This window comes from Nelumbo nucifera, chromosome 4 (genome assembly GCF_055504915.1).
Source record: "Nelumbo nucifera cultivar China Antique chromosome 4, China Antique-T2T, whole genome shotgun sequence".
In the NCBI taxonomy this organism is placed as follows: domain Eukaryota; kingdom Viridiplantae; phylum Streptophyta; class Magnoliopsida; order Proteales; family Nelumbonaceae; genus Nelumbo; species Nelumbo nucifera.
In genome coordinates this window covers 78,397,421-78,409,027 of record NC_142652.1, presented here as the reverse complement: position 1 = coordinate 78,409,027, position 11,607 = coordinate 78,397,421, and the positions used below count along the sequence as shown (strand labels likewise).

The following is an 11,607-nucleotide window of genomic DNA, read 5'->3' as shown; positions in this document are numbered from 1 at the left end:
TCCGAGGAGCATAGTCATCCCTATCAATATCACTCCTCTAATCCTTGATACGTACCATCAACAACTCTTATCAGTTCAACATTATGTCCCAATTCAAGCCTAAGGAAGATCACCATTAGTGAATGAACCAACCATCTTAATATCACTTCCCATTTGCAAGTTTTTTGCACGTGTAGCAATTGATTATGTTTTGTGCGAGTTCACATCTGCGCCCCACAACGTCCCACAGCACATTCCCATTGTGTATTGATCATCGGGAGATGTTCTCGATACACAGCGGGGATGTGTTGTGGGACGTTCTGGAGCGCCCACATCTGGACTCGTTTTATGCTTGCCTCAGGACTTGGGCTGGTGTAAAGTAAATACTTCTTAAAATAAGGCTAGTTTTGGAGTGGTGATCAGAGACGGTTCTTTCTGTGTAGCGGCTATATTTGGTTCGTCTAGAGATGTATCTCCTCTACAGGCGGAAGCTATAGCCATTTATAAAGGCCTGGAGATGGCGGCTCAGTGCGGCTTCAACCTTAGAATCTAACAAGCTCCTAAACTTTTTCAAAGCAACTTGGTCAACGAAACTAAAGCAAAAGCTGAAGCTCTGCTAATCGGGCTCTTAGCCTATGGGTTAATTACTGTTTTGGGCTTCGGTACGCTTCCATTAAAATGGTTTCTTATTCGATTGAGTCAACCTATATTTGAACCCAATCCGGTTACGAATTACATAACAAAATCCAAATTCAATCCGTTTCGCCATTTCTGGTGAGTGCTCTGCCTCGATCTTATGAATCTCGTAATAAGCCTTGAATGACGCTCTGATTTTGATCAGATCAATTGATCCATTTGATCGAAAAGCCATTTGACATAAAAGCTTAAGCCGATAGATGAGGTCCGAGGTCCGTGAACAGGTTTTTATTCTCTAACACTATCCATTTGGTCTAAGCCACAAATAACCATCTCTGTAAGTAGAAGTTGAAACTTTGCACAAAGTTCTGTCACCACTTACTATATATGCATGCGAACTAAGATTTAACCACGTGATAAAAAATACAGTGAAAACCTAAACCATATCGTCTTAGAATCGTACCCTACTATCTTATTACAATGTAACATTGTATCCTTTCAGGCTTTCAGCTGTTAAGCCAGTAGCATTGATACACTCCTGAATTCCTGATGTTGCAATGCGAATGCAGAGGTCACAGTCTACTCTTCTTGACGGGGCCCATCTCCTTGGCTTTCGCTCTCAGCAGATGCTTCTGTATCTTCCCAGTGGCCGTCTTGGGCAGAGGCCCAAAAACTACAGACTTTGGAACCCAATAAGCAGGAAGTTTCTGCTTGCAGAACTTCATTATATCCTCAGCCAAACGCTGATGGTCTGAATCATCAAAACCCGGCTTTAGTGTTATGAAGGCACAGGGCGACTCCCCCCACCTCTCGTCTGGCCTGGCCACCACAGACGCCTCCAGGACTGCAGGATGGTGGTATAAAGCGCTCTCCACCTCCAAGCTACTGATGTTTTCGCCTCCAGATATAATGATGTCCTTGGCTCTGTCTTTGATCTCGATGTAGCCATCTGGGTGCTTAACACCAAGATCCCCAGAATGGTACCACCCGCCATGAAAAGCCTCTTCATTGGCCTTGGGGTTCTTTAAGTAGCCCTTCATTATGGCATTCCCACGCATGACAATTTCTCCAATGCTAGTACCATCAGCGGGTACAGGTGCCATGGTTTTTAGGTCAACAACATCCAGGCCCTCTAGGCCAACGTAGCGGACACCCTGACGGGCGTTGAGGCGAGCTTGTGTTTCAGGGGGGAGGGTGTCCCATTCGGGCTTCCATGCACATATGGTGGATGGGCCATAGGTCTCAGAGAGGCCATATGTGTGGGTGACACGAAATCCGCGCTGGGACATGGCAAACAGCACAGATGGAGGTGGAGCTGCGCCCGCTGTCATCACATGGACAAGTCGGGGAAGTGGGAGAATGGTCTCCTTTTCAGGGGCATTGACTAAGGTGTTGAGAACCACCGGTGCAGCACAGAAGTGGGTAACTCCTTGGTTGGCTATGGCTGAGTAGACAGCTTTGGCAGTCACCTATTAAAATGCCAAGAACTTAGAGCACAAACTTGGAAAAAAACAAATCAAAAAAGCAAGAGGCTGAGAAGGCTGAAGGCTTTTTAAACCTCCACAGACATGTGTATCATTTAGGTTTACTCAATCCAAGATGTCCACTCACCAAGTCATCATGCTTTCGAATTACAAGTTTAGAACCTCCCAGATGGACATAGAAAATCAGAAAAATCACCATATTTTCAACTAGACATTAGTTAACAAAGCATCATTAACCTGAGATGCCATACTTGGATACAATGCACCATTAAGCTGAGATGCACATACTTGGATGTAGGGGTGAGCATGAGTAGGTTCAGTTCGGTTTCAGGTTTTGGAACCAACACTTACTTGAAGGTTGGTTCCAGGATCTACCCGTGGAATCTGTTCTTTCTTTAACCCATCATTTTAAAAAACGACCTGGAAACGGAACCGTTCTGGCCACCAATTCTCAGGTCAACGGTCCGACTGTCCAGTTCAAACAAACGGCCCATTCTGACAAAAATTAAAAACAAAAAACGGCCAAAACCGTTGAATAGGTCGACGGTTCGACCGCCCAGGTCAACGGGTTGTTGACTCTTTCAACGATTTTTGGCCAGGGACTGGGTTTGGGGTAAAACAGAACTGGTTGCCTGGATGGTTCCCGGGCCGAACGGTCCGACCATCCAGGTCAACGGCAGTTCGAAAACCATGCTTTAACCCCCTCCTAAAAATGGAACATGTTATGTAAAAACTTGATTTTCAATAATAATTATAATATAGTTTAGAACATATATTATCTTTATTGATTAAATTGAGTAATTTAATATGTAGATTGTAGATTATCATAATATATTAATATGGTTCAAAAAACTTATCATGATAATTTAAATTTTGTAAATATTACCTTCTATATTACTTATTATACACATCCAAATATAAAATAAAAAGAAAAAAAGATCAAATCACTTAAGTGACTCAATGGTCAAATGAGACCATGGCCTTTGTAACCATGAGTGCTTGGGTTCAAATCTTCACATCCTCAAAGTATTTTGGGATTTATTTCAATGCAAGTTCGGTTCCAAGGTTGGTTCCACCAAGGCTAGTTCTCCAGGATGGTTTGGGTAGGGTAAACCCCTAGACCTAGGAACCAGCCTGAGTGGGGGTCGGTTCCAAGAACTTGGAACCAGAACCTACCTGATAAGGCTGCAACTTGGACCGGGTTGGCCCGAACCCAACCCGAAAAAGTTGGGTTGGGTTGGGTTGGGTTGGGTTGGTTGATGTTCAGGTTAGGGTTAGGGTTGAAATTCATGAACCAGACTTTACTTCGGGTTGGTTTAGGGTTGACCCCTTAGCCAACCCGAACCCGACTCTATAGTACATGTAATATATAAATATATGTTATATATAATATATGATATACATTGATTTGTTTAGATGCATGATATTTGTATAGCCCCCACCACATGGTATCATGTATTTCTTTTAAGATAATCACTTCACTTAATCCTAATCAAAAAGACTAAACTATAGTCATTTCTAACACTTGTTTTTTTTTTGAATTTTGTACCAAAAGAACCAAAAAAAAAAAAAAAACATCAACAAACAAATACTAATGAAATATAGGATTAATATATGTAGTGAAAGTTGAGTTAAGATCTAAAACCGAGAAATTCTATGAGGTTTTAAGGGATGGGAAGAAAGTTGGGTTGGGTTAGGGTTGAAGGAATTTAGTTAGGGTTAGGGTTGGGTTGGTCGGGTTGAAGGTTGGATTGGGTTAGGGTTAGGATTGGGGTTTAGAACTTAGGGTTGGGCTAGGGTTGGCCTCAACCCGACCTAACCCGGCCTGACTTGCAGCCCTGCTACCTGATAACAGATAGGGTAAGGTCGGTTCAAGGCCTGTTCAAGGTCCCATTTGATACCAAATAAAACCTACCCATTTGCTCACCCTTACTTGGATGCAAACATGGACAGGAGTGTTAAAAACAAGGATACAACTCCCAATTTCTTTGGATCTAGGACACTAATCTAGCTTCCCATTTAATGTGCTGATACCATGTATGAGGAATGGTGGTACTTTAGGAAGAAAAGTTACAATCAGAGGCTTTGATGTAATACCAGGCCCCATTGGAGTTCGTTCTTAAAATATGGACAATTCCAGTTTCATTACAAAGCATCTTTCTCAACTCTCACTATAGAGAGCTATATGTATTTGTAATTATTAAGACCTATCGTTTTCTTTCTTCTCTTTTTTTTCTCTTTTCTTACCTTATTATGACAAGAGGGTATTAGACTTTGAAGATTTTGAGGGCAATGATGATGTCCTAAGATCTGTAAGTGAATTTTTTCTTATGTCTATCTATTTATTCCACTGCAATTTTGGTTCAATGTTTCTGTTATCTCTGGATTTCTTGAATGATTTTCTATTCTTTGGTTGGGTTTTATTTGTGGTTTGCTATGTTTTCTTAAGTCAATGGTTTAATGTTGAGGTGAACCAAATGCATCCTACAAGTCCCTTGTTGATCCCAGTTAGCCTGAAACATAGTTGTCTAGGCGACAAGGCGCCCTTGGAGGCTTGCCTCACCCAGTCGCCAAGTAGTTTTGTGCACTATGTTATAAAATACTTTTATATTTTTAATTTTCAAACATTATAATTATAAAATAGGAATTATTAAACTAAAATACTCATTTTATGTGTTTATGTACTAATTTATTTTTATTATTTTCTTATTTGTTAGGGTTTAATCAACACAAATATTGCCAACTGTTGTATTGAACCAATGGTTGAAAGTATCAATACGCATGTATATCAACAGAGGTAGTACTTACAACAATACTCCCCCTATTTTTTTATTTCTTTGGTTTTCAATTTCATTTTGAAATATATATTATTTTAAAAAATGGGTTCCCGAAAACACCTGTAAACATGTGTATTGGGGACAAAGATACAGTACAATACACCCCATACGGCGAGTAGCATATCGAGGTTTTGATCCTTGATTGAATCCTCAAAGATTTCAGAACCTAAGCAAGGGAAGAACTTAAAACTTTCAGCCCCTATATTTTTTGAATTTTCTTTCCTTTGTTCCTTTTCTTCTCATAAAATGTTGATTTTCTAAACTTCAAACATGAAATTTATACTTCTCTTATGAAAATTATGGATAATTATTAAGGAAAGATGGTTATGGATCCTAGGGAATTTACCCTAGGATATATTGTTTTACTTGAAAAAAATCCATCGCCTAGGCAACTAGGCGACAAGCCCCCCCCCCCCTGTCGCCTAGCCTCACCTTGGCACCTTAAAAACTATGGCCCAAAACCAACCTTAGAAAGAGAAGTTGGATTAAGGCTAGTTTGAAAAATATGAAACCGACTTAGCTTCTTAGTGTTGGGCTAAGGCCAAGTCTTAGCAAAACACAACCTAACCTGAATGTGTCTGTGTGTGCCCCATCTAACTAATTGTAGATTTATTTTGAGAAATAAGAGATTAAAGTGCCGCCACAAGTGTAGTCAGACGATTGGATACCTATAAGTGTGATGTAAGGTACTAGTGGCCACCATGTTGGAATCTTCAAGTTGCGTTTTTCAAGGGAAGCCCTGGAAGATAAGCAGATCATATTGCTACTAAGGTTGAATCATTTCTTTCTAGGCAGACTATCCAGTGCCAGTTTGGGGGGTGTTGGATAATTTAGTGTAGTATGTATGGAATGAGGGTATTTTAGGTAGAACACTATATTTTTCAAGGACATAAATGTAATCAACCTGATGGGGGTCTGTTTGTAATTTGAATAATTCTAGTATTAATATGAAGTCTCTCATTAGAGAGAGGTAAAGATATGTGGTCTTGTTAGCCCTAATGTTTTTTACTCTCTTTCTCTCTTCTCTAACCTTGTTTACAACAATTAGTTTACTTAAACCAGCATCATTTTCAATGTTCTACAAATGAGGCACCTGTGCTGTGCATCTGCTATGATTCTAGGTTGGACACAAAAAGCTGCCCCTATTACTAGATGACAGTGAGGTGAGCCATGGAGAAAATGCATACATACAATACGACTTTATTGTATATCAACATACCTGACGAAGGCAGATGCTTGTCCCACAGAGAGCTGCAAGTGCCCAAGTGAAACACCAACCATTGCAGTGAAACATGGGAAGAGTCCAGAGGTATATAGCTCCTTCATTCATCCCCCATACAATACAATCAGACAGAGCCATCACATATGCCCCTCGATGGCTCAATACAACCCCTTTTGGGCTGGATGTTGTCCCAGAAGTATAACCCAAAGCAATGCTCTGCCACTCATCCTTTGGTGGCTTCCAAGGAAATTCTGGATCACCAGTTTCCAGAAACTTCTCATATTCAATGGCCCCTTTATCTAGAGCATATTTAAGTGCCCTAGGATTGCAGTTTTCATCACCAATGACAATCATAAGTGGAGGCTTAAAGTTACCATTGCTCTTGCTTGCTACTATCTTCAAGGCTTCCTCTGCTAAGGTAAAATACTCTTGGTCCACCATTACAACTGCAGCAGATGAATGCCCCAGAAGAAAAGCAACAGTTGGTGCATTTAGGCGAATATTGACACAGTTCACCACAGCCCCAGCCATTGGAACTCCAAAATGAGCCTCATAAATGGCTGGTATATTTGGTGCAATTACAGCTACCTGCCAGGAAAGAAGAAATGAGACAGGGTGTGATAAACAATCAACTAGAATTCTATACAGAAGCATGAAAGGACAATAGGCTCAAAGCCTGAAAAAAATTTTGGAGGCATTATTTCTAATGTAAATATCCATCATCTGCATTACTGAATCTTTCATAACTTTTCTCATAACCTTGAAAGCAAGTGCTGTATTCAACTTGCCAAATTAAGATGCCATCATGTTTCCTATCAATAAAATAGCTTAAGCATCTTTCCCAGAAAAACAAGATGTAAAATAGTGTACCTGCAAAGATTATAGTTTCAGATAGAGGACTAATGATTGCCATAAATTTAAACAAGAACTAATTACGTTTCAGTGAACTTGAGACACAACTCATTATAGGCCAAAGAGAGTGATTGCAATGCAAGTGTATAAGCTGAATTTTATTTCATTTAAATTCCCAGTAATGACTTATGATTGCAATCACTAACCCCGGAATCCATGTCTGCCAGATGACACTAACCATGTATGAGGGAGGACCAAACAATGTCACATTTAGGAGAGATGAAAAGGATTATAATGTGTAAGCCAAAAGGGTAGGAAATTTGTGAAGGCAGTGAATGTAGCAGAAGCAAATAGAGCTCAAGTCTAGATAAAGTATCTTAACAATTAAAAGTCAGAAATTATTTTCCAATACAAACTTATTCCTTATTTCTAAGCCAAAATCCTTGTAAGCGTGACATGCCTAGGATTTCCAGAACCTATATCTAGCCTTTACAAGAAAAATTATGTTTACTATTGTTACATGAACCATGTTAGAACTAATGGAGGGAAAAAATGAAAAAAAAAAAGAAAACCAAAGTATAAAGGGTTTGAAAGAAGCATTCTAGAGCCATCTAAACATGAAAAAACACATAAAAAATGTTCACATTAGCCGAAGCAAACAGGCCTTAAAAATAAATAAAGATAAAGGTTTACTGACTTGAACACAGAAAAAGGATGAAAATTAACAGCTATCAATACTGTCAAGAATAGTAGGACAGTTTTAAAATTATAACAGGTATAAAAACATAATTGCTATCTCTGGATGTAAGAAACCAAGTATGGCATTTTTTTCTGGTATATGCTTGAAGCCCCTCCTTCCCTCTATGTAAGGGAGATCAGCTTCTTCATTTAAATGATCAGAGACAGATGGGGTAACTAAATATTGCAGATTTGGAAGCTCTAATATATGGGTCGGAACATTTATTTCCATAGTTTGAACTTTTTAACATTCAGTTTTTCATCTTCACCTTAAGACCTTAGGACCAACTTTCTATCTTCAGTGTCTTATAAGTCTAAGAAAATGGTGTTAATTGAAAGTTTGAAGATATTATTAACATTGATTAAGATGAAGTAATTTTTAGATTTATTTTCATATGTAAGTATCATATTGTATATGTGCAACTTTCCTGTTTTTTTTTTTCTGTTTAAAATGATAAAATAGAAAAAAAAAACACTACCCAAGAAATAAGCCAAGAAGTTTAAAGTTGGTCCCAAATGCACCCAATTTCCAAAGTTTGATCTTTATAATATTTCAGCAAAATTTAAGTCACCATCATCATCTAAACCTTGTCCCAATTATATGGGATTGGCTACATGACTCCTGTTTCGGCAAAATGAAAGTCATGCTTTCTATTTAAGAAGAAACCTCTTTTTTTTTTTTTGTAGCATGTTTAAGAAGAAATCAATCACATCTAGTGTAAGAGTAAGACTAATTAAATTACAAGCACAAAAGGAGATGAGCAAATTCAAGGCTAAATCAGTTTGAAATTAGTATAAGTCAAACAATTATACAGCTTATCCGTAGTAAGCTGTGCAACTTTGTCCCCCCAACCCCCACCCCAAAATGAATGATCAACTTACCATTAAATAAACAGGATTAATGAAATGCCCTTCAAGATTCAAATAGATTATTGCAATTATAACTTTAGGCTTGAAAAAAAATTATAATTAGCAAACCGCGGTTCAGGGACGGAATCAGGGTGAGGAGGGAAATCAAATGTGAGATCTTTATAAATCTGAAAGATGGCTCTATAAAAAATGAATGAGAAAGCATAACACAATAAACAAATGATAACTCAGCAGGCAATAGACGACCCCATATTAGTTGGGATGGCTTGGACGATGATGATGCTTCAGGTCAGACCAAAAATAATTAATTGATCGAAATATCTAAAAATTTGAAGAATAAATCAGCACAGAATAAATTCAAAGACATAAACTCGAGCGAGGATTTAAGATTCAGAAAAGAAAAGAATATTTAAAAGTATCAGAAGAATCGAATTGTCTCATACAGGGCCAAAGAAACTGCATTCAGATTTAATTTTAAGTTGGTTATTAATTTCAGTTTTGACCATTTGACAGTGAAATGCCATTTGAATATGATCTTCAAGTGTGTTAGATCCGGTATGGTTAAGGGCCTTAAGGCTAGGATGCCAGTTTGGCATCGAGGCTTTAGAAATTAGAATTAACTGGGTCACATGCTGCTCTTTTTCAAATATGAGTACCTGCTCTGTCATCTCATGGTATTGAGCATGATATTACCTCATGTGCAATTCATTAATGTAAATTGTTACAAGTGACTAAATCTGTTTACTCTACATATCTGTGACCAAAAATGAACAGAAATACAGGGATAGTTTAAAAATCAGTAAATTTAGTCGGCGAAGTCCATTCTTCTAGTAGAAAGACATAATAATTAGTAGTAGATCTCCATGAGGTTACACTTAACAAAAGCTTTCATATTCATAAAAAGTGGTCGGTTAACAAATAAAGCAAATCTTCAAATCCTTCAAATAATCTAGATTAATTTGGACCAAAGTTAATCCAATACAAGGAAAGTAAAAGTCAGGGAAAGAGGAGGCGGGAAATAAAATCGAGTATACACTATACAGTGACACATGGAAAAGCATCCCGGGAGTCCACATGGAATTTGAAGAATAATGAAAAAACGAACAAATATCCATGCCAAAAGAGAACCATTTAAATTCTCGATTTTCTCATAGACTCCAGTTAGAAAAAATAAGAATGATAAAATCATCAAAGGATTAAAGTAAAGAAATAAGAAAATTACAGATAGATAACTGCAACATAATAGAATCAAGTCATGTACAACTGTAAAAGAAGAGCAGATTCAAGAAGCCAGTTGAATTAAGCTCACAGTCTTCCCAAGGCCGATTGAGTGCTTGGAAAGAGCGGAGGCCATGCGTCGACAGCGCTGATAAGTCTGAAGCCACGTGTACTGCAACGATCCATGAATGACCGATTTCCTCTGAGGATGAACCAAAGCAGCTCTCTCCAGGAACCAGAGTGGGGTTAGGGCTGTGTAGTTGGCGTCGTTCTTCGGGAGATTATCGATGTCTCCTTCCATCGTCATTGACAAACTTATCCCACTCTTCCTCTCTACCTACAGCAGATGTCATGTCCTGACTCTTAACTCTTAATAGCTATTTATAGACCACTCTCTCTCTGGCTCCCTCTTTACTTGGAGAAATGTCTTAAATTTCTAATTAATATTCGACATTTATGAAAAATATAAAAGGCAGAATAATTGGCTGAGAGTCTGAGACCGAAGGCGCCTATGTGTGACGAGCAGATCTCGTTCCAGATCAGCTGCCATCTAAATACGAAACGGGAGGCGCCTCATAGGCACATCCACTGTACATTGGGAACATGTTCCTTGTATCTAATTGGGATATATTGGGAGCTCCGCACACATGGCGTCTCACACCGACCTCCCAGGGCGATATCCTTCGAAGTTCGAACTTGTATATCCGTCGGATAAAACGAGTTCACTTGATCATATCTACCTTTTGGGAAGTTCGGCTTTAATCGTGGCAAGCCCGTTTGAGCAGCCGTTAGTGTCTTGCATTTAAAATATGTCGTACTTGTGTGCTTTATTTGATGGGAGATATACCCAATATAAGGCTGCAGATATGACTGTTATAACGGTGTGGCATAGGTTTGCCCTACAGAACGAGATTGGGATCTGCTTTGCCACCGTGCATTGTAAATATTTCACGTAAATAACAAGGAAGATGTTTTCAATGCACATGGAATGTGCATGTGATGTTGGTGTGAGACGCCATGTGTGAGGAGCAGATTCGGTCTTTCGGAATCTATTCCTCACAAAGGGTGCCTCATAACGATCTCATAAGCACATTATCTCATGCATTGTGAAATAATAACATATAAATATGGGAGATGTTTTCATTTCTCAATGCACGATGGGATGCACCTATAAGATCGTTATGAGACGCCTACTCCTCACAAAGGGCACCTCATAATGATTTTACAGGCACATCCCACATTCCCACCATGCATTGTAAAGATCTCCCGTAAATAATAACATATGTAAGTATAGGAAATGTTCTCAATGCACCATGAGATGTGCTTGTGAGGTCGGTATGAGATACCATGTATGAGGAGAAGATTCGGTCTCCTGACCAAGAGGCCGATTTGATATATCTGATCGCACAACTCTACATTCTACCTTTTTCATAACAATTTCTTTTATTTATTTTTTCCTTACCTGTTCGACTCAGTCCGATTCATTACCGGTACGGAGTCATTTTGTGCACCCTACTTGACAAAAGCCAAATTGACTAATCTTAACTCACAAATATGTCCAACCCTCCCCATTCGTGATGCAAGAGATGTTCAAACTTAAAAAAAAAGGGGTAAATTACAAAGATCCTCCTGTACTATGAGTACTATGGGGTCTGTGACAAAGGCCCTCCTGTACTTTGTTTTGCGATAAAAACCCCCTGTATTATGACTATGAGACAAATACCCCCTTTGATCGTTAAATCAGATGATGAAATGCATTAAATTACTAAAA

The 11,607-nt window shown here is 38.7% G+C and overlaps 1 protein-coding gene across 1 annotated transcript; it reads right to left on the bottom strand.

Moving 5' to 3' along the window:
• Positions 1–923: 923 nt before the first annotated feature.
• On the bottom strand, positions 924–10,236 carry LOC104605106 (acetate--CoA ligase CCL3-like). Its single transcript, XM_010269725.3, has 3 exons — positions 9,928–10,236; positions 6,156–6,746; positions 924–2,084 (listed from the first exon to the last, which is right to left on the bottom strand). The coding sequence occupies exons 1-3, from the start codon at positions 10,141–10,143 to the stop codon at positions 1,188–1,190; spliced, it is 1,704 nt and encodes a 567-aa protein (XP_010268027.1). The 5' UTR covers positions 10,144–10,236; the 3' UTR covers positions 924–1,187.
• Positions 10,237–11,607: the final 1,371 nt, after the last annotated feature.

Excerpts from the sequence above, each read along its gene's own strand:
- LOC104605106 (XM_010269725.3), bottom strand. The coding sequence starts at position 10,143 with ATGACGATGGAAGGAGACATCGATAATCTCCCGAAGAACGACGCCAAC. Across the intron at positions 6,747-9,927 it reads CAATCGGCCTTGGGAAGACT|GTAGCTGTAATTGCACCAAA; the intron begins GTGAGCTTAATT and ends CTTTCCTGGCAG. Across the intron at positions 2,085-6,155 it reads CAAGCATCTGCCTTCGTCAG|GTGACTGCCAAAGCTGTCTA; the intron begins GTATGTTGATAT and ends GCATTTTAATAG.